Raw genomic sequence first — 23,486 nt, 5'->3', positions numbered from 1 at the left:
TAAACTAAATTATTATTTGCAACAGACTTTCCAATTTCTGAAGAAATTGCTGGAAATGCCTGGCTTTTGTCTCATAGAAGCAAAAATAATTGTTTCTGTGGAGGAAAGGTCTGACAGTAAAGGGTCAGAGCTAAATGGTAAACAGATCTGTGAATAGTTGTTCATCTTTAATTCTGATAATCCAGTTACTTTAAAGGAGCTGGTTCTGCATGGGTTCCAACATATGAATGTTCTAAGCATGGTGTTCAGTGACCAGTCTTGCTAGTCCTCCTATTTTTACATTGTGCATTTGATTTTTCTACTTCTGATAACTGTAATCATTTACAGTATAGAGGGATTATCAGTCAATGTCACAATGCGTGTGTACCCCGCTCTTTCTAAGGTGAATGCAATACAACGTTTTACCAGCAGATGGTGATTTTAGCAGGATTTAACCTGAACCATTTTAACTAAGTTACACTTATGTCCACATAGACACTGAAGTGAAAGTGGTGCTTGTGTAGACCAGGGTGCTCAGGTCTAGTCCTCCAGAGCTACCATCCTGCAACTTTTATGCACATCCTTACTCCAACAGACCAGGATCAGCTCTGAACAGGCTTGCTAACGAGCCGTTCATTTGATTCAGGTGTGTTGGAGCAGGGAAGCATCTGATGGTAGCTCTGAAGGACCGGACTTGAGCACCCCTGTTGTAGAACAGGGAGCTACAACAACGACCCTCTTGTAGCTCCATGGGTCCCAGAACAGATGTTCTGTTGTAGAACATTTGTTCTACAACAGAACTCTGTGGTTCTCTTGGAGTAACAATGCAGTTTAGTTAGAAATGTTAATGTAGATGGATTTTTTTAAGTAAAAATGATCAGCTAGCCTCTACCATGGATGGATTTTTAGATGAATGGATCAACACTTCTCATAATTTTTTAAAATTCTTTTGACATATTTGCTAGTGACACACACAACATAAGTTTTGCATCATTGTTTTTCATTGGACAAAATGTATAATTGTTTTGATTAAAACTTCATGCTTAAAGAACTTATTTTTAATAGCATCCAACCTTATGCTAAACAGAAAATATGAAAATGCCCAGAAAATATTTTAATTACTACATATTTTCTACAGATGGTTAACAAGTATGAAGAAACACAGATGATTTTTTTTTAAATAATGATGTGATAAGTTAGTGAGTTTATTTCATTATATCTGTGTGTGTGCATGTGTGTGGGGGGTTGTGCGTGGGTGTGTGTGCGTATTTGTTTTGTCCCAGGCGGCTGTGTGCTGTGACTCCCTGGACCAGAGTGGGTCAGCTGATGACCTGGCAGAGACCTGCCTCACTGAGCCCCCGGCCGCCTCCCCTCCACTGTGCCAGAGATCGTCCAGCGTGCACACACTGAAATACACTCACCCCCAGAGGGTGATCTCCTGCAGGAGCCACAGCCGGAGCCACAGTGAGACCACCACTCATGAACATGTACCTGAGCAGGCCAGCTGTGACTTACAGCCAGACACAGAGGCAGAAAAGAGGCCTGTCAGCCCTCAGGGCACGTCCAGTTTGAATGTCACCAGCACTGAATCCATCCTTTCTGCTTCACTGCTTAACCACAGAGCGGCCGGGTCAGACGGTTCGGTCACTCAGCCTGCTCCCGGTGGACATCTCTTTCCGAGTCCCGGGGAGCAGCGGAGTCGCTTCAGTCACTCAGCATCGCCCGTCTCAGGCAGGAGCAGGAAGCACCGGATGAGCCCACCGCCGGGTGACGAGCTGGTCACTAAGGCCCCACAGCTTCTAGACAGCAGTGTTGAGCTGAGGAGGCGGACTCTGTCGTTTGATGCCACCACTGTCTCTCCTAACCAGCAGGAGGGCAGCTCTGTGGAGGACAAAAACACAGAGCCAAACATTCTGCTGAACTTCTCATGAGAGGTACAAGAGCTTCAGACTGAAGCAGGAGTGTTTCCTGCTGTCTTATTAGATTTTCACAGTGTGTGAAAAGAAGTCATGATGTGTACAAGTGAAGAAATCTAAGGACTCTTTTGTGCTTCAAGCACACAAAAATGCACATGTAAAAGTCGTCTATTATATCTTAGCTTTAGTTCAGGCACAGTAGCAGCCCGGCTATATTTACAACCTTCCTGCTCTCCTGCTGTTGCCATTAGTCATCATTTTTCTACAAGCCTAGGTCAGAATACAACACAAAGATTGTGATGGTTCTTATATACAGTGCCTTACAAGAGTATCCACAACTTTTCAACTTTTCCACATGTGGTGTTACAAAAACAAACTACAGCATAGTTTGTTTGAAATAAAATAAGTTTCATTTTACTTTGTGAAGTAAAGTATGCTGTGGGAGAGCATCATGCACTCCCACAGCATGATGCTCCTGCCACCCTGTTCCAAAGTGTGGAAAGTTTATTTATATGCTCTTTATTTCCCACCACACATAAATTTTATTGGCCAAATACTGAACTATTAGTATTACTTGACCAGAGCACATTTTTCCTCATTTGCTGTATCATCTTCATCACTTGTTGTAAAATGGAACCATAAGACTTCTTACTGCTCTCTTAAACACCTGAGCTGTGGATCTATGCAGCTCCTCCAGAGTTGCTGTTGGCCTCTTTGCTCTTTCTCTCAGTGCTCTCCTTCAAGCCACTCCATAATTTGACCTGTCTGCTGTAATCTTTGTGATGCTGGTTGTCCAATAAATCTGTTTCTCAGAGCAGTGAATTCTGATGAAGTTATCTGGAAGTGGACACTAATTACTTGTCAGATAACTGTTGTGGGATGACTTGTTGCAATGGGTTTTATTTAGTAAAAAAAGAAAAACTGAGTACAAAAGCATGCAATATTTTTCATATTTTCATAATTAAGAAATTTGCTTCTAAAGTCACTGGTAGCCTTTATTCAACTGTAGCTTCATAGGAAGAAGGACAGAGAAGAGGAGGAGATATGCAGCAAATGGCCCAGACAGGGTAATGGAACTAGGGACCACTGAAATGAGGACCAGAGCCTCTGAGCGGTCTACCTGCTCTACCACTGAACCACGTGGTACCCCAACTAAGATTATGTATCACTTTAGCTCAGCTTCATTGTTATGTAGGACTTTGTGTTGGTCTATTAAATAGACTCCCCATCAAATACATTGAAGTATGTGATTTTGAACAAAATGTGGAAAAATACATAAGATTCAAATACTTTTGCAAGGCACTGTATTTTCAGAAGTCTGTGGTTTTATTTTAATTAGAAATGCATCAAGAGTCCAAAACAACTTATTAGGCCTAATCCAAGCCAAATCCAAGTCAATATATGTATGTGACTTTGTCACATTTGAGAAACTTAAACCCCAAAAATATAATTTCTAGTTGATACTAGTCTGTTGTTCAAAGTTCCAGTATGTAACTTTTATGATTTATATATATTTGTTGAAACTGTTACTATATCATGACTGTAAGGTATGAAATAGATAAGCTGTGAGAAAAATCAAGCTCATCTGCTTTCTCCCAGTATCAACTAGAAACAACCAGTCAGAACCAGGAGGTGGGTATCAGAGCTGTCAATCACCTCTCTGTGTGGTGCTGCTCATCCTCCCTCCCTCTTACCCCCTCTGCTATCTGCTAAACCATAGCTAGCATAGCCAGTTGTGAATGCTAAGGCATGGCCACCAAAAACAGCAAGGGTTTAAGACAGTTCTACTCTAATGTAAGTTGTTTCTCTGCCATTATCACATTTAGCGCTATCAATCAACCACATGTACTCACATGTGGTTGATTGATAGTGCTAATACCCTCCTCCTGGCTCTGATTGCTTGCTTTTGGTCAGGAATGGTGCATTTCTTTAGATGGCAATAGTAGTTCAGGTGGAGGAGATTAATCTTTTCACAGATGGTCTGTCTCATACCACACTGTCACAATATGGTGACAGTTTAAAACAAAAATATATATAAAAAAACAGTTTTTATAAAACTTACATACTGCAGCTTTCACTAGTTCTTTTTACCAAGTGAATCTTCCTAACTTTTATAGTTTTATAGTGTTTTATTTTAATCTTCTTGATATTTCAGTGAAGAGACCAACTTGATTAAGAAATCTCTTCACTCTTAAGGATAAGAATCAAAGCTAAATCATAAAAGCTGGAAGCTATAATATTTAATTATTAAGCCTTGAACATTTGTTCATGTAAACAATTTTTAAAAAGGTTTGAGAAGAAAATAGCTTTTAAAAAAACGTATGGATGGTCTTCAGCCTCTATTTATCTTGTACTTCTTGACCACTAGTACCATCGTATGTTCATTGTTTAAAAATCTGAAATGCTTTTATATCTTTTTAATTTTTTGTAACAACCATGACTGGACAAGCCCAGTCCCCATCAACCTGGAAAATCGATGTTGCTTTTTGAACCGTTCAGATAAAATCATGTGGCATGACCTGGACTTTAGTTGTCTACCTCTCTTTTTTTTTCCTCCGATGCTTCTATCTGTTTGTATCTTAACTCTTTTCACTCCCCCTCTCTCCACATATTTGAATTCTCAAGGTAGAAGAAGTTCAGACACAGTTGAGTGTGAAATATATCAGTGGAGCTTTGCAGCGTTAGACGCCCCCCTGTTGTCTGAACTTGAAGCTTGCCCCTATTTCTCTTCATTGTTTAAAGAGACAAAGCTGCACAGGAGCAGGGAGGTGGATTCGATGGAACTACAGAAGGGCTTATGTAAGTGATGAAACAATACTTACAGTTTGTAGAGAAGGTTACATTTTATTAAAACTGCAAACATGATAAAAGAAAGCTGCATTTCTATATTTCTGAATGTCAGTTTACCAGCATTATATCAGCAAGGGATACACAATGAGCTGTACATGATTGGGCAAAGCTGGAATAAAACCTCTTCCTCTCTGACTTTTGTCTGACTCTTGTTTCTCCTAAAGATTGTTAGGAGAAGAATGTCTTGATCCAGCCTGCAATCTAAAAATACTACAGACATTCAGCAGCTGCCAGCTACTGCTAATGAATTCAGCACAGCTCTTTCTAATTATGGCCTTCCAAGCATTGAGATGCCCAACACATCCTCAGAAGTCATTCACGATACATAATTACATTGAAAACTGTTTCCAAGATAGAAGGAAGCAAAAAAAAAAGAAAGAGAAAAAAGAGAAAACATCTGAAGATCATGTGAACACAGCCAGAATCACAGTTTTGATCGTGGTGTTAAGCACTGTTTATTTCTTTTTTTTTTTTTTTTTTTTTTTATCAATACAACAAATCACAATAAAATATTTAATCACATTTATATTTCACACTGTCAAGAAACTACTTCCTTCAAGTTCTGCTGTTTCTTGCATTCATTTCACAATATGTTGGTCATACCTTCAGCTGCTGGGTGACCAGCCTGAGCTTAATGAAGAGCTACAAAGCTTCCACGTCTCTCCCACTGTGTCCATTCATAAGGCAGGTAAAGCATCTTCACTGGTCTACATCTATGTTAATCTACACTTTACCCAATAAGCATGCAGCCAGGATGTTGCTCAGTGTGAATCTGTACATGTGTTTCCAGGTGTGTAACTGCATACAGGTGCTAAAAGTGAGTACATCTGTACTCACCTGCATCAACATCTGTGTATGTGTGCGCTTGCATGAACAGAACTAAGCTTAGCCAGCAGTTGCCATGGCAAAAAGGGATCTAACAGCTCCCTGGAGGGGATGGAGTCCCAGTAAAACCAATAGGGCGGGTGGTCCTCGGCTCAGTGTGTTGTGTCGTTCAGTTCAAATCTTCTCTTTTTGCGTTTCTAAAAAGCAGGAGCCACCTGTCTATGCTGTGTGAGTTTCTGGGGGTCCAGGGTTTCGGTGAAGGGCGTGGCTTGGTAGGGGTTGGTGGTAACGATGGTGCCTCCATTGGGGATGGGGTAGGGAGTGGCTCGGGCGTTGCTTGGAGGAAGGTCAAGGTGCTGCCAAGTGAATAAGTTTGTATTGCTGCCGGTCAGATAGCGCCGAAGAGCACTTAGCGTCAACACGGCCTGTTAGTAACACAAACATAAACAAGAATGAAAATTAATCATAATGTCAAAGGTTCAGAGGAACATTCAGCAAACTTAATTATTCCTCAGATATCTCAGTTTATCTCTGATAAACTGAGATAAACAGTAAGAGACAAGACAATGTTTAATCAACTTTAGTAAGACTAAGAATCTTAAATTAGGAAAAATCATTACACACTGTAGCATTCTAATACTGGCTTATTTATTAACCTTTTGTTCTCTCTCAGACTATAAATCTAAGTACAGCGCAATCTTTAGTCAAACTACTGCGCCATGTGAGGAGGATAAGCTCTATTTGATGCAAGGCCTCAGCAACACGCAACACCACACATAAATATAAAAACAAAAAATAAAACACAATAAGATATATTTCTAATTACAAATAGAAATATAGAAAAGGTCTCCAAGTCACAGTAACAGTCATAATGTGGTTAATAAACAACATGAAAGGTTGCTGTTATTGATCATAAAAATACTTAGGAGATACCTGTAATCAATTTGTCTGGAAGGTATGGAAGGTCTTGGAATGTGTTTAGTTTTTGAGACTTTTTTTTTTTTAATCTTTCTGCAGTTTTCTAAAGAACAAAATCTTAAGCAGTTCCCGCTAAATGTAGTCATTTTAACTAGGATTTATGGTAACACTTTATTTGAAGGGGGTTGAATAAGACTGTCATGATACTGTCATAAACATGACCTGTCATGAACATCAATAAGTCTTCATGAATATTTATGACTGTTGTCATAAAGCGTCATTCGGTAAATAATGACACTTTTAATACAAAGTTGACATTATTCGAAATGTCTTCATTATGACAACTTGTCATTAACCAAGAAATCATGATCTGACATAAATTTGTTATAAAAGTATTACCGATTAAACTTTAAAAATTAGCTTTATGTAGTAATATTATAAAGCTCTGCCATGTTGTTTAGTCTTAATTTTCTTAATTTAATCGAACCTAAAGTTTTACAGCAAGATGTCTACAAAGCACTTATGAACTTAGCATTTGAAACATTATTTAAGGCTGTTTTAACCCTTGTGCGTGCGAGGACTGAAGCAAACGTAGAGAACTGTGGCAAATGATAAAAAATTTACGTGTGTGGGGTTGGTTGGTATGGACCCCATTTCTAAACAAAGGACTAAGTAGTGCAATACACCATCTCCACCAGTGAGAGGCAGCAGTGCACGAACAGGCGTGCAGTGTGTTGGTGAAGAAGAAACCTTCCATATTGTGGCGCACATAGACATAATATAAGGGTAGACGCCGCATTGGCTGCTCCGGCGCAGGAAATACGGCGGCCATCTTAGAGCGGTATAAACTCCTACTTTCCTCAATCAAAACAATAGACGATGCCTCAGCTCTGAGGGATATTATTGTTCGGATCTATGGATTATTGATGTGAGGGCTCCACAGACAGCATTTCACAAGTAAGATGGACATATTATTGTGTATATATTGTGATTAGAATATTACTTTACTGTATTTATGTCCACCGGCGAGATACTAGCTAATATTAGCTACAGTGCTTGGTGTAATACGGGTTCAGCCCCGCTATGAAGGCTAACTGAGATTCTGTACATCTAAAAATATTAATTATTCTCTAACATTGACTTAGATTATATGACAAAAGAGCATTAGAAATGAAACAATATAACACATATTATAAAACTTATGTGTTATAACATTCACCAGCAAAGTTTACACAGGTGGTAAAGACTATTATTTATATGTAATTCTTTCACTAGTAAGATACATCCCAAATCTTCCGTTTTTGTTTTGAAAGTTTCATAAAGACACGATGTGAGGAAGAAGAGGGAGAAATCTATAAAGAGAGACGGATTCACTGCAGCACGGATGGATCTCATCAGATTTTGGACTTAATCTCAGCTGCTGAATCTCTGAAGCTAGAAGTCGGCAAAAAAAATAAATAAATAAATATATATATATATATATATATATATATATATATATATATATATATATATATATATTCAGTATTAATTATTTATTTGTGCCATTATGAATCTTTATTTGTGTTGTATAGTTATTTAAATATGTATTGATATTACTAAATAATTTATTAAATAAATTATGAACGGCTGTGTGCTTTGTAATATGCTCTTTATACATCAATATCAGAATATTCCATTCCTATTCTATTGTTTTAGCCACTAAGCATATTTAAATACTTAAATAACTTAAATAACATACTTAAATAATACAATTGTTTATAAATGTAGCTTTGATAGATGTTTGAATATGGTTTCCAGTAACAAAAAAGCGTGTTATGATCGATTAAATGCGCTGATCCGTCACTGTGCCTGTTAAACACATAGGACCGAGTGGAGTGGTATACCGCTCCAAGATGGCCGCCCTAAATCTCGTCAGCGACAATAGGCGACAGCGGGGCATGAGGCGTCTATCCTTATATTATGTCTATGGTGGCGCAAACCTAACACAAGTTATAACGGCCAGACCTCCTGTTTAAAAAGAAGCCGAAGTTTGATACCTAATACATATGAGGTATGTGTCTTATTAACTTTACATTTTCTTTGAGAAAATAACATTGACTATGTTCTCTTTCTCTGTAATGTTAGCTATAAGCAATTCAAGCCAATCCTACATTGCTGTAAGTTAATGTTAGCTAAAGTTATTAAACACAATTACTGTAACGTTAGCCCTTAATATTAAATATATTTTAAAGACAGGCAAATTGTTTTTCCCCCTCCAATTTTAATCTAGCAAATTAAAAGCTAATATATTAGTCAAAGTTATCCTTCATGTGCATTATTTAGCGACTTGGCTGATGTGACACAGAGTTTGTGTTCTTTGCTTTGGCAAGTTTAGCCACATGAAGACCCAGGCTAGCCTAAGGACACATGGTGGGGAGGACAAAGTTGGCTAATGAAGACATGCTACGAGTGTGGAGGATGATAATGAGGACCAGCCACCAGAGAAAGAAGTCCGTTTGACCAAAGAGAAAGAAGCAGATGAAATATTCCCCAAGAAAATTAGGTAAGTCGTTTTTGTGTTAATATTTTCACCATGTGAAGTGGGGTGGGACAGCCAGGTAAGAGGGGAATGGGGAGCAGGAATCAACATTCACCAGCTGAGTTAAGTTACGTTTTAGACAACTAAAACTGATGTTAAATCTATTTAATTATTAATAAACTTCTTGCAATCAACCCTAAGTTAGAGTATCTGGTTAGAAATAATTTAGAATGCTCATTAAGTAAAAAGATGCATTCATGTGCCTAAAACTATATGTTAAATGATGCATTCGAATAACAGTGGCAGTCTGTCTGAACTTCTGCCAGACAAATATTTGATCAGAATAATTTTGTTCAGCTCCAGTTATTATTCCACTTGTATTAAGAAATAATTGTATTGCACTTTATAACCACCAGTCATGTTAACTAGGCATTTGTCTGCCAGTCTACCATTCTGACAGTGTGCAGCAAGGGACATTTTTGAAATGGTATTTAAATAAATGCTGGAATATGATGACATTGTTTTTTGTTTTTGTTCTTTTTTTAAGTGACCACAATGAATTGAGTCATCACCGACTATGAGAATGTCCAGAAGAGATTCACCAAGTTTGAATTCATGAAAAGGCTTTCGCCATGATTAACTATTGCAAGAACAGCTGTAATTTCTGAGCATTTCTGGACACCTTCAAAGAGCTGCTTCCAGGAAATGAAGACAAGAAGAAGATTTCCTGTTTTCAGAGCATTACAGGAAGACTATTACGAAGGAGATGGCTGACATAATCAAAGCAAAAAATGTTACTGTTGAAAGAACCTATTTTCTTAAGTTAAAGAATAAGTAATTCTGTTTTAGTTTTTCAATCAGCATTTCAGAGTAACAATATACTGACCAGATGTTAAACCCTCTGTTCTTAGAACAAGTTGTCTTTTGTTTTATTCCAATGTACAAAGGGTTTGTTCTACAGTTATGATGGTAGTTATAAGTAGTCCAGTGTGTTTCACTTCATTTGAGGTAAGACTTAATCAATAACTCTGTTAGCATAGCATTTGACACTGTAATACTAAATTACATCTTTATAATTGTTGCTACTAGTTTCACTTTACTTGAGGTAATAGTTAATATTAATGACATTGTAATGACACTTAATGACTTAATAACTTGTGCTACTTGTTCCACTTTAGTTGATGTAAAAGAAATTGTTAATGAGTCTGTTATTAAATCATTTGACTGTGTAATAAAGCTTAGTGAAATCTTTATTGCTTTATTAATCATTGTTTTGTTAAAGCTTTTGCTAGTGTAATAATTAAATCATTATGACTACTATTATGACAAATTTATGTTAGATCATGATTTCTTGGTTAATGACAAGTTGTCATAACAAAGACATTTTGAATAATGTCAACTTTGTATTAAAAGTGTCATTATTTACCGAATGACGCTTTATGACAACAGTCATAACTATTCATGAAGACTTATTGATGTTCATGACAGGTGTTATGTCATGTTTATGACAGTGTCATGACAGTCTTATTCAACCCCCTTCAAATAAAATGTTACCGGATTTATTAATTATATGTGCTTTATCTTTGATATTTAAAATTGACCCTTAATTTGGACATTTTGCAAAATAATATTTTGGGGTTGGCTTACTTAATGAATGTCCCAGATTTTGCTGGGACATAAGTCCTCTAATCCTAGAAATGTTCTTCAGGTGATAGAAGGCCGACTTTGTGACTGTCTTAATGTGGCTCTGAAGGTTCAGGTCAGAGTCCATCACTACTCCCAGGTTTCGGGCTGATCGCTGGTTTTCAGTTGTAATAACTGAAGCTCTGTGTTGACTCTAGTTCGCTCATCTTTAGGTCCAAAAATAACAACTTCAGTTTTGTTTCTGTTCAGCTGGAGAAAGTTTTGGCACATCCACACATTTATCTGTTCTAAGCATCTATTCAGTGATTGGATGGGTTCAGAGTCACCTGGTGACATCGTGATGTAGAGCTGTGTATCACCTGCATAGTTATGGTAGCTGATCTTATTTCCTGTTATAACCTGAACTAGCATATAGATATTGAATAAGAGGGATCCTAGGATTGAACCTTGAGGTATAATGTGTTACTTCTGTCCACTTCAATGAGAACTTATCTATTGAAACAATGAAATACCTGTTATTTAGGTAAGATACAAACTAACTGAGTACTGGGCCGGAGAGTACGACCCAACTCTCCAGTGGTTTCAGCAATATGTCATGGTCAATAGTGTCAAAAGCTTCACTGAGGTCCAACAGGAACTCAGTGCAGGTCCTGTGCACTGAAAAAATAAATTAGTTGAACCAATTGAATTGGATTGCTTCTATTGGTAACAAGTAATTCAATTAAGTTTATCCAACTTAATTTATTAAGTTTAGCCAACTCAATATAGTATGATCAACCAACTCAATTTATTACATTTTTTAAACTGAATTCATTAAGTTGCTTTAACTTGATAAATTTAAGTCAGTCTTATTTAAATCATTTTGTTTACCTCAAATAAAGAAGTAAACTAAGTTATCTATATTTTACCAGGGCTTGAGACTCAGGCAGTCTTGATTTTATAGTAGTTAGATAGGAAAGTGGGGAATGAAAGAGGGAAGACATGCAGCAAAGGTTATCAAGCCTGGAATCCAACCTGCGTCAGCCGCGTCGAGGACCTCCTTATGTCTGTTGAGCTCTAGCCCTGCACCACAACAGCACCTGGTTGGTACAGGATCTGTCCCTGATGAAGCTTGAGTCATGACATCAGATGTAGGATATGAATACGGCATTGAACATAATTGTTTCAAGAAAGTCAAAGTAAAAAGTTCTTGTAGCTAATTGAACACATGAAAGAAAGTTGTCATAACTAAAGCAAAAGAATTAAGTGAGATCCATGTAAATAAGTCCATAAAATGAACTGCAGCCAAATACACTTTGGCTGTAGAGTATTTAGCCATGACATTTTCTAAATAATAAAGATAACTTTTTTTTCTTTTTTTTTAGAGTGTAGGGTTGCCACCTTTCAGAAATCAAAATAAGGGGCGCCCACTATGGCGCACGTCACCCGACTCTCACAGGTGGGATGGTCGCTGCAGTGATAGATAATATTTTATGGCGGTGTTTTTTGTCTTTAAAAAATTATCCATAGAGCAATCATTCATACATAGAGGTCGGTTCGAGTACCCCAAAACTGTATTCTAATCAGAGTAGTATACTCTAATCAGAGCAAGTGTAAAAAGTATTTGGTAAACCACTGAGTAACTAATCATAACACCTGATTTAATATTCAAAATGTGTCCTCAAACAACTAAAAGTATAAAAGTTATGTTAAAAGTTATATTACCAAAATATTTCTATAAATAAGGAGTTAGGTTTGGAGGCTTGATCTAGACCAGATTTACCACAGGGCCCAGGATAGTCAGTGTTTTTCCATGGCAACACTTGAAAAAGAATGAAACAAACAAACAAAAACAGAGCAATATTTGATCATTTGATATATTAAATGAGCCAAAGAGCCACATCTGTCTCCAGAGATTCAGGTTGCAGATGGAAAGTGTGATCCTATCTCAATATAGCAGCTAAAACTGCAGCACTATAATTTTTAATTAATTGTTAAAGTAAAATTGTGAAGGTTAAAAAAATCCACCACTGAGTATTAACATAAAACATGTATTTAGTATAACTTCTTTGGTAACCCGTTGGCCCCCGTCTAGAACCGCCCCTGGGCTGCAGGTCTGTGTCTGGTGCATAAATGACCACTGAACAATGAATTCATGAAATATATCAACATTTAAAAATAAAACATACAGAAAGCCTTACCAAACCTTTTAAAGTAGGAAATATTTATGTGTTTACTGTTAATCTAATGCAATGGTTCCCAAACTTTTTCTTCTGCACCCCCCCAGTGGTTTCCAAACCCGACCCCCCATTGGATTACAAATGGCTGTCTGGTTGAAACAATGTGTGTGTGTGTGTGTGGGGGGGGGGGGTGCATCGACTTTTGGGGGCAAAATGAATGTACGTAGCTGAAAATAGACACCAACATCGGTAGCCTACAAGGTACTTGTTAAGCTTAAGGTTCTGTATTGAGATTAGCTAGTCATTTTTTAGCTAACATTACCTGCATCCAACAGCTATACTCAACTCAGTCGATTAGTTTGGAGGGAAAAACTGTGAAAAGTTCTTTGCGTTTTGCTGGTTTGCTGCCGTGATTCTAACTCAAACCTACGTAGCTCCGCACAGCAGCAGCAGGTCTCCTTCACAGGTGGAAACCCAGCGCGAGCGTCGTTGCGTTTAAAGGCGGCTCGGAAAAACAGGTTACAACATGTTAACAACGGATTAAACAGTTTTAACTGCTGATAAAAGTGACAGAGGACACAAATATGGGAAGTGTGGAAGCCTCTACTGTATCAAATTGGTATAGGAATAACAGAGAGTTGGCCATTCTAAGGTAAAAACCCAGCGCATACAGTGTTCATGTTTTTTTTTTTTCATCCAGACGGTTTCCCGCCCCCCCCCTCCCTTGCAATGACACGGCGCCACCCCCAGGGGACGCGCCACACAGTTTGGGAACCTCTGATCTAATGTATGATTTGTTCTTTAAATGATCATTTGTATTATTTTTGGCTGATATTATTATACATTAAATAAGTAAATAATCAAACCAATATCGTCTACTAAAAGCACAATAAGAAACTTAATCATAGCAAAATGTTACCATATCAGGGTCTGCTGTGTTCCTCTCCTGATGTACACTGCGCCACGATGGACACTTTTTTTTTAATTGCCTGTGTTCATCCTCACTAACATTATTCAGCCTGGGGTTTGCGTCTTCCTTCTCACCGTCTGTATCTTTAGAGAGGTTTTGCTTCTAAGGATGGTGGAGTATCGGGTCAAAGACGTTTTGAAAAGACCCGGGTTGATAGCAACTCACCGCGGCTGCGTAGTGTCCGTCTCTAGGCAACCGTGACAACAGCGTCGGTCCGTAGCGTTCAGGGGTCCTTTAGCTCCCGCAACGAGAATTTAGCTGACCTTAATATTTCCTGTGCTTTATTTTGGTCGTTATTGTTATACTTAGTAACAATGTGTGTGATAGGCGTGTCTATCGGACATTTATAGAAATACGGAACAAGTCGCGTCAAGTATCGGTTCAATACGGGACGCAACATTTAGCAGCCAAATATGGAACGATTCCATATTTCCTAATAGAACACCCTATTAGAGTGTTCTCTAAAAAGTATATTTTTTATGGTGCAGTCTCAAAAGTGTATTTGGGTTGTAGTTCATCTTGTGGACTTGTTTACATTAATTTTGCCAACGTTTATCTCCAAGTTCACCTCCAGCCATTGAATCTTCATTTTTACTGAACAAAGTGTTGCCCAGAGGCATCTTTCCCTGGTTCAGCTTGGAAGTGGAAAAAAGTAGAGAAAGGAGTAAAAAACCCACAAACCTTAGATTTGAAGTAATCCAGTTATGATGTTGACAGTGTAAGTACTTATTAAGTGTAAGTAATTATTAAAACTGTGTCTATAAAATAACTATCAGGGATAACTGTCAGTAAGCATGAGCAGGATAAGCTGTTTCTCCTTCGAGAGCTCTCAGGTTCTATTGTTTTACTGTGTATGCAAAAACTCTCATTTCCTTAGTTTCCCATGATGTGAGATCTCAATTTATTAATGAGACGGACACCAACGGGGTTAAAAGAACATTTATGTTGTTTTATGTTACATTTAATCATCATGTATCTGCGAGCAGAAGGCTGTTGCCTTCTGTTGCCTGTAATGGTGATAAAGAGGGTGATGAGGGTTAGCAAGGATCACTTTGGCCTTCGTTGTTTCTCTGGTTCTGAAGAGCTAGGGAAGCTCTACCAGACTTATCCCTATCATTGTACTACACATTTTTGTGATGCTGTTTGTTGATGATGATGTCATCTGTTTATTTTTTTTTCAGGGTAAGTGACTCAAACCAACAAATTAAAAAAATGTTAAAACCAATTTGATAAGTCAAGAGTAAAACATTTTCATAAAAACACTGTCAACATTCACACTCCATAATTTCGGATAGAAATACAAGCACCTGTATTTTTCTCAAAAGTTAAGCAGTTGCCGATAATTGTCCCAAGATATTTGTAATACTGTACAGCCTCAACAGCCTGTCCATGAATGAATCTGGAAAACAAGGTGGAGGCTTCAACTACATCTCTTTGATTTTAAACACATTCATGTCCAGAAATGAGCGCTCACACCAGTCACTAAAATCTTTCATCACAGACCCATGATCACAATCCTGGCCATCAAGCACATACACAATTACAGTGTCATCAGCAAAATTTATAATGTACCTGCCTTATTATGACTCCAACACTCATTCTAAATTGAATGAAAGTGGTGAAAAGACATGGCACCGAGGGGAGCCCGTAGAAGATAAAAGTACATCAGGAAAAACACCATTAACCATCACCCTCAGGGGTTTGTTTGTTAAAAAATCAACTAACAAAAAAACTAAATCTCAATTAATGTGAAGTCTGCCTAAAAGATGTGTGGCTACAATGTGGGGTTGAATACAGTTAAAAGCAGAGGAAAAGTCAATAAAAAGGAAACAGCTAAAATGTTTTGTCCCATCTACAGGATCCAAGACCTGTTGAAGTAGAGTGTTGACACCATCAACACTTCTACCAGCTCTATAGCAGCTACTAAGCTAAGCTACTTAAGGTTGTCTTCACAATCTCAGCTTTTATAATCTTCTCATAAGATTTCATAACGAGGGAAGTAAGAGCAACCTGACAGAAATCATTTTGTGTCTTAGGTGCTCTATATTTGGCCACAGTTACAATAACTGAATCTTTCCAAAGTTTTGGCACTAGGTGAAGCTGGAGAGACATTTTGAAGATGAAAGAAAAAATGACAGCAGCTATAGGACAGCGCTTTAAGAGTCTGCACCCAATTTTATCTGGTCCTGGACTCTTCCTCTCTTTAATTTTCCGACAGAGCTCAACCATGCCAGCATTTATATTAATTAAAGTGGCCGACTTTGCTGGAGCATCACTTCTGTATTCAGCTAGTCCATAGTTAACATTCTCTTTGCTAAAATTATTTTTTTTTTTAAATTCAAATTACTGGTAATTTCTGACTTTCCACCCAGGGTATTAGGGCTTTTCTTAGACTACAAACGCATAAGAAAAGGAAGGATTTAACACCTTCACATGAGAGTTGTCGCAGCTCAAAAGATTTTGTATTTCATTTTTCTAATTTATTTTAGCAAGTTTAAGTTCCTGTTTAACTTGTTTATTCAGCTCTTTACTACAAGCTGAATTCCTCTTAGCAATAAGATCCTTACAAAAATTTAAACAAGAAGCAACTGTCTCAGTCAGTTCATTTAAATCCAAACAGGAATCAATAAACAAGTCCCTTGGTTCAAAGATGAACCAAAGTTCACTCTGGCTTTATTTTTCTCAGAGCAGGTTTGTACATTGTAGCCAAATAAACCACACAGTGGTCAGACAAACCCAGTGGGGCTCTCTGCAAGGTTTTGTAAGTGCCTTTAATGAAATGATAGCAAAGATCCAGGCTCTTATCACGTTTGGTAGGCTCTTGTCATGCCTAGATTCCGATCTGGTAGTCTCTACCTCATATTGGTGAAAGTTTGCGAGTCCCTTCTCAATCGTGCAGTGGTTAAAGCCACCCATTACAAAGTTTGAAGCATCATGAGCTATGTTCTGCAACTTATGCACAGTTTCAACAATATCCTGCGTTGCACTAATAGCATTTGCTCTGGAATGAATATAAGCAAGAGTAACAAATATTTGCAGAAACTCCCTGGATAAATAAAAAGGGCGAAGAAGACACAAAGTAACTCAATGTCAGGAGTACACTTTGTATCCCTAGCCATTCTCATGCTTCACCATTGTTTATTAATACATAGACAAAGGCCTGTCACTGTGGGGTGTCTGTCAAGACACAGTGGTTTTCCAAAGTCATCAGTTTCCAGTTCAAAATCTTCATCCTGCTTCTTGAGCCATGTCTCAGTCAGGGCAATCAGACAGACATTTTTATGTTTCATAAGTAACTTAACATTTGCCTGTAAATCCAGCTTATTCCAAAGCGATTGTGTGTTGGCAAGGATGATTGAAGGCAGGGCCATCCTCCTAAGGCCTGATCTTTTAAGTCGCTGTTGGACACTTCCTTTTGCTAGCACACAAATGTACTGAGGTACTGAGGTTGATCTCTTGCTCCCCGAAGTTGGATCATCTCTGAGGGGAAGGAGCATTCTACTTTGACCATACCTGTTCACAAATTCTAAAACAACAGGATAAACTCCCTGTTATACTGAAGTGAATCCAGATATGTGCATAATCCTCCAAAGATGACAGTGAAGCATCACAGCATTAAGGGAGACCACCAACTGGTATGTCATTGCAATAGAGATCAGTTCATAAAAACTGTGGTACAATAAATTGTAAAGTGCCACACAGTTCCGCAGATTACACAACTTCTTACAATCTGCTGCTCTCACTGCTGCGTGTCACCCAGACCAGTGCCACACCCATGTCCACCCACCCAGAAATGGTTGACAACAAGGTACCCTACTGAATCCATTTTAATCTTGGCAGAAATCAATTGCTGGTCAAAACAGAAACTCCACCTAGTTAGAAAGGAGCAAATCACTTAAAATAGTCTTGTAAGATAAAATAATGCACTTGTATTCATCATAAAGGAATTCTAGCCATTTTGTTAATTTTGGGGTTTAACGTGTAACTCTTCTTGCCCTCGTTTAAATCTAAGTGTAAAAAACAGCTCACCAAATGTTCCATGGTACAATTATTTATTAAACTGTGATGAAGCCAGAACATAATTTCTATCTGCATCTCAAAGTTTCTAGATCTTAGTGAAACTTGAAAAGACTGCCATGGTTAAAAAATAAAATTCAATAAAGGCATTATGGAAGCTTCAGAAACCCATCCATCCATTATCTTTACACCCTGATCCCTAGTGGGGTCACTGGTGCCTATCTCCAGTTGTCAACAGGTCAGGGGAGGGGTCACCCTGGACAGGTCGCTAAATCCATCGCAGAGCAACACAGAGACAGACAAGACAAACAATCATGCACACACATCCCTAAAGAGAATTTAGGAGATCAATCAAACTGACCGTCAGTGGGAGGAAGTCAGAGTACCTGGAGAGAACCCACCATGCACAGGGAGAACATGCAAACTCCATGAAGAAAGACCCTGGACCGGGAATCAAACCCAGAACCTTCTTGCTGCAAGGCAAGGCTAGCTTCAGTAACCATTACACTATTTTTATCCATTCTGTTGTAAATCTGTTACAATTTATTAGTTCAAAATTTGTTTTCGGCTATTGATTTACTTTCTACACTTCTTACAGAAAAAGGTAAAGAGCTATCACCAACAATGGGTGAGAGGTGGTGTACATCCTCCACAGTTAAACAATATATTGAATAAATAATCATGCATTTATTTAATTATGTTTTTATTTGTGAAACTGTAATACTGTTGGTTATTCATACCACTGGTGTGTGAAAGTGTGTTCAAATATTGGACAACAGAAAAAGTGGGGGGAGTCTTAAACAAAAGTCTTTGATTATCTTGAGTGGAAGAAAGAAATGTGATTCTTTCCAATAGCATCAATAAGCAAGACAACATATAGTGGGTTAAATGCACATGGTGATGAAGATAATGAAAACAGAAAGAAGAAATGTATGCATGTACATAATGTGAATAAAAAAGGTACAGACCCAGCTTAGGATTGAAAAGAAGCAAAACGTGATAATAGCTCTGGCAGCGTCTGAGCCCTGGGCCAATGGCAGCTCATCTGGAGACGTGGCCTGCCACTGATTGGCCAGAAAACAGAATCCAACAAACCACAGGAAGCTGGCCACTCCTGAAGAAGAAAAACAGGACTGTATTTATTTTTTTGCTTGTATCACCCCACAGTCAGCTGTGTCACATTTTTCTTTCTTTAGTTCTTTAGTTCTATGTATTTACCAGGCACTCTGTGCCATTTTATAGCATGATCGAGTAACTATGTCACCTTCAGTTGTTATAAAAATGCTATATATATTTATTAAAAGACTTAAAAGAAAATTTACTTAAGAATTTAATGGCTTAAAATTGGGCCTCTTGTCTCTTTAAAAACTCCTGTTCTTTCTGAAACTCCGCCCATACGAAGTCATCATAACATCGATGCTCTATTAACCCTTTAAAAGCGTTTTTACCAACGTTTCACTGAGAAGTAGCTCCTATGATGAGCTCAGTAGTTTCAGCAAGAGTTTGCTAATCACTGCTGGCTAGTCTGAAGGAGCTGAGAGAGGGAGTTGTTGGGGAGGGATTATCTGGTAAGTGGAATCTCAGCTTGGAAGCTGCAGCTCTGAGGAACCGAGTGGGAGGAGCTTGGTACTTGAAGGTGGCACTCGGTTCACCAGGTGTTTTGCACAGCTGAATGGTTGCCATGGAGTTTAAAGAATTTCTCAAACATACATGAAAGAATCAATGTGTGATTTTGATGAGAGAATAACATTATAAGATGATGCAATGCTCAAAAAGTCGATTTTACATAATACTGCTACTTTAATATATATATTTTTTGGTTTTCTGTTATCACTTCACAAAAATCAGGAAGATTTTGTGGTCTTTGATCTCTACCAGAAAAGATGAGGTCGAACAGCACCACTCGTTTTCGGTCCTTGAGGTTACTCATAGAAGGGAAGTAAACATCCAGGATCAGGAAACAGATGCTGCCAAGGAAACAGGCCACACCCACAGTCATGCCATAGTTACAGGCATGAGCATTTTTGTTAAAGACGCACAGTAAACGTTCGCTGCCAATGTTGATGTAACCCTCGTTCACTATGCAGCTGAACACCACGATGGAGAAAACCTGCAGACAGAGAAAATTTATCATCTAAGAGACGTCATTGATGGATGACACCTACAGAGACAGTTATGAATGCTTGATTTCCCAAGCAGATCGAAATACACATCAGCTCTCAACAAAGAAATGAGGTTTGAAAGTACCCGAAATGAATCAGTTTAAGAACAACAGTTCTTTTGTTGGAAATATGCTAAAGATGTTCACAAAGTCAACCTTCTATCACCTTAGACACATCTCTAGGATTAAAGGACTAATGTCTGAGCAAGATCTAGAGAAACTCATTACTGCAACAGCGTCTTCACAGGTCTTGCTAAAAAAAAAATCAGTCCTCCAGCTGCAGCTGATCCAGAACGCTGCTGCTGAAGTTCTCAATAAAACTAGGAAGATAGAGCACATCAACCCAGTTCTAAAGTCCTTCCACAGGCTCCCTGTAGCTCAGAGAAAATAACAGTATATACACCACAAATCTGGAGCAAGCTTCCAGAAAACTGCAAACCAGATGAAGCACTGAGCTCCTTTAAATCAAGACTAAAGACTAATTTGCTTGTAGTTGCCTTTGGTTAACTATATAACAGGAACATGATTTCTCTTTATTTTGCATTTATCATGTAAATCACTTTGAAATACCTTGCTGAAATGTGCTATTCAAATAAACTTGACATACTTATTTATACATAATGTTATTTAATAGTGTGAAGGAAAAAATACAAAATTTAGAGTTTGGGTTTGGTTACTATGATTGACTAGCAACTTGTCCTGAGTATGCACTCAAAAAATGAACTCAGTGAGATGTTGAACTAAGCTTAATTGATATATATGAGTTGGAATTTGAAACGCTATGTGACATATCGAGTTAAGAAGACATTGCATTGCTCAGAAGTTTAAGTAACTTAAGTACCGTAATACAACTGTTTTTATAAAGATAGTTTTAGTGCAAATGTATTTGTGGTTTGTAACTGAGAAGGTGAAGTAGAGAAAAACCCTAGAGGAATTCTGTAACTGCAGTTTTTTCAGTCTTTCAGAATTACAAAACAACAGTTACAATTCTTCAAATTCTTAAATACTCAACACAAATTGAATTGTCTCTAACAAAATGATTAATTATTAACGTCCCACTACCTCATCCATGAAGGCACCAAAAATATTTTTACTGATCTGCCAAATGCATATGTCCGAGAGTTTCTTCCTCTAGATTTAGCTTTTTCAGTTGTTCTTTTTTTATTCAAATATACATTTTGCAATGCACTTCTGTTAAGCCGTATTAAGATGAATAATAAGAGAAAACACAGACACATGATGACTCACAACTGCACGGCATCACATCAAAATGAAAATAAGGGTTTCATCCTGAGCAGAAGCTTTTAAAACGTAGAACCTTCTTTCGTTGGCTTCTTATCGACAGAAACAGAAACATTCAGTTCCTCAAATTGAGATTTTGTCTAAAAACACAACTGTAAGGCTTGATTGGAAAGCATCACATTATCGCAAAGCCGAAAAGCAGAAAGGGGAGGTGCAGGTAGGCCCGTCCATCCATGGAGACCCGCATTTGGAAGAGGAGACTTACCCACGATAGCAGTCTGAGGATGGTGCGGGGATGCGTGAAAAAGGCGACCGGATCGAAAGGGACTCTCCCGGCCTTCATGGCTCCATACGCAACCGCCGTCTCCATCCCTCCGAATTTCAGTTCCCTCAACGCGGCTGAGAAAGCGAGAAGAGTCGGTGTGAGAGTGTTCTTCCTCCAGCCACCAGATGAAGTCACAGCGCGTCACCGAGGCTCATCTCAGGCTGCAGCATCGCCGCTCCGTCTTCAGTCGACTTCAACACCACCTCCATCTGAACAAATCCACGTTTGCCTTTCTGTTTTTGTCTTGCTTTCTGGACGTTGGTCTTTTTCTATTTAAGAAGATGAAGGCGAACCAAGATCTTCCTGTAGTCTAAAGATTTCAACATATCAAAATTGCCCTCACAGAAAAAGCACAAGATTTTTACATGTGGAAAAACCACACCACATGTGAAGTGATACGAGTCACATGAAAAACCATGTACATGTTAATTTGGAACGTTTCATGGTAAAACAAACAATTAAAAAACAAGCAAATAAAAAACATGTTTACATGTTTCACATATTTATTCGAGAAATACAGTCACATGTTCCATATGTCAATAGAACATGGATCACATGAACAAAATACTTGATCACACGTGGAACATGTCACCCTTGTGCATGGAAAAGGGGAACCGCAAGTGAACAAGTGTGCCTTCTATTAATCTTCATTATATACATATTTTTTATGAGTTGTAGTGACACCCAGAATGATCTCATAAAGTTGTGTAACTACCTTTTTATGCTACAAATTAGATTTTCTTTGGACATTTTCAGATTATCAACGTTTTTCTTTGCATCTGACTATCCATATGACCATCCATCCATCCATCAATAACATTCAAAAAGGTTAATAGGAGTGCCGGGGTTACAGAACTTTTTGAATTGTCATCTTCACAAGGTCTTTGGGTTTTCATCTGGGTTTCATTTGTACTTTCTAGGCCAAAATGTGTTCGTCTTTTGGACACTTAACCTATCTTCACTTTATAACCACAGGTGAATCTCCAATTAAATGCTTCAGTTAACCTTTTGATTTTGAAGACAGAAAATGAATGAAACTCTGACATTCTCTTATTACTTAGCAAATAAAAATACTTTTGGTAATTACCAAAAGTAAGTGAAATTTGGTCTGATTTAACTTCAGAAAGTGAAAAAAGGGTGTCTTCAGTGTTCTTAAATTTCTGGTTTTAACTTCCATCCCTTTACACCCTTGTCCCTTAGTGGGGTCAGGAGGGGTGCCGGTGCCTATCTCACACCTAGGGGCAATTTGGAGAGGCCAATTAACCTGTCAGTCATGTTTTTGGACTGTGGGAGGAAACCAGAGTACCCAGAGAAAACCCACGCATGCACAGGAAAGACCAGGGCTGGGAATCGAACCCAGAACCTTCTTGCTGCAAGGCAACAGCTCTACCAACTGCGCAGCCTAAGGTTAACTTTGTTTGCATTATATAACCTACAAATGTATTGGTTATCAGAATTAAATAGCTGAAGCCTTTATCTGATAATATTGGCCACACATTTTGTAATCTGTATCCTAAGATTTTCCTGGTCATCAAACAATTTTCAATATCAGACAAAGGAAACCTGTGTACAACGCTGGGGGTTGAGTTCTGTGTGGATTTTGGGTAGTTCCTATAGTTATCCACCAGAGGGAGCAAAGGGATTACTGCTTATTTGAAAATGGACCTGCTGAGCAACAGCAAGAGGAGCCAGTTGCCAGTCCTCCGATGACTGAGTGTTAACCATGGTACACTCAGTACCATCGTACTGAGAGCCTCCCAGTGTTTGCTCTCTGAGCTTTTTGTATTTTGTGAATTACATTTAGATCTCCTTTTAGTGTTGGCCAAATGAAGGTTCATGAAGAAATGAAGCTTTCCAGCCCTTTGCTTTTCCTAAAAGTTCATGATGCTTCATTCAATACTCACTAGTCACATCTGCTGCTGAAAATGACAGCCTTGTCACTCCGATCATACTTCCACA

General features: G+C 38.2%; 2 protein-coding genes and 1 long non-coding RNA gene across 3 annotated transcripts in view; 2 read left to right on the top strand and 1 right to left on the bottom strand.

Annotated features, from left to right (window-relative positions):
• Nucleotides 1-2,816, top strand: part of LOC106908529 (voltage-dependent T-type calcium channel subunit alpha-1H-like) — a 290,955-nt gene extending 288,139 nt beyond the window's left edge. Inside the window, exon 36 of the mRNA XM_088014499.1 lies at nucleotides 1,263-2,816. Coding sequence (XP_087870625.1) covers nucleotides 1,263-1,910 — 648 coding nt within the window. The 3' untranslated portion in view covers nucleotides 1,911-2,816. The remainder of the gene's footprint in view (nucleotides 1-1,262) is intronic.
• Nucleotides 2,817-4,743: 1,927 nt separating this feature from the next.
• LOC106911443 (synaptogyrin-3-like) lies at nucleotides 4,744-21,719 on the bottom strand. Its single transcript, XM_088013750.1, has 4 exons — nucleotides 21,468-21,719; nucleotides 19,675-19,909; nucleotides 18,768-18,913; nucleotides 4,744-5,995 (listed from the first exon to the last, which is right to left on the bottom strand). The coding sequence occupies exons 1-4, from the start codon at nucleotides 21,570-21,572 to the stop codon at nucleotides 5,768-5,770; spliced, it is 714 nt and encodes a 237-aa protein (XP_087869876.1). The 5' UTR covers nucleotides 21,573-21,719; the 3' UTR covers nucleotides 4,744-5,767.
• On the top strand, nucleotides 7,941-10,262 carry LOC148161021 (uncharacterized). Its single transcript, XR_015765705.1, has 2 exons — nucleotides 7,941-9,033; nucleotides 9,557-10,262. It is a non-coding gene; the product is annotated as an uncharacterized LOC148161021 (long non-coding RNA).
• Nucleotides 21,720-23,486: the final 1,767 nt, after the last annotated feature.

Source organism: Poecilia mexicana, unplaced genomic scaffold (genome assembly GCF_051168715.1).
Source record: "Poecilia mexicana isolate PSO_F unplaced genomic scaffold, ASM5116871v1 scaffold_1, whole genome shotgun sequence".
Classification (NCBI taxonomy): domain Eukaryota; kingdom Metazoa; phylum Chordata; class Actinopteri; order Cyprinodontiformes; family Poeciliidae; genus Poecilia; species Poecilia mexicana.
Note: the sequence above shows the minus strand (reverse complement) of the source record. Positions and strands in the feature narration are given on the sequence as shown.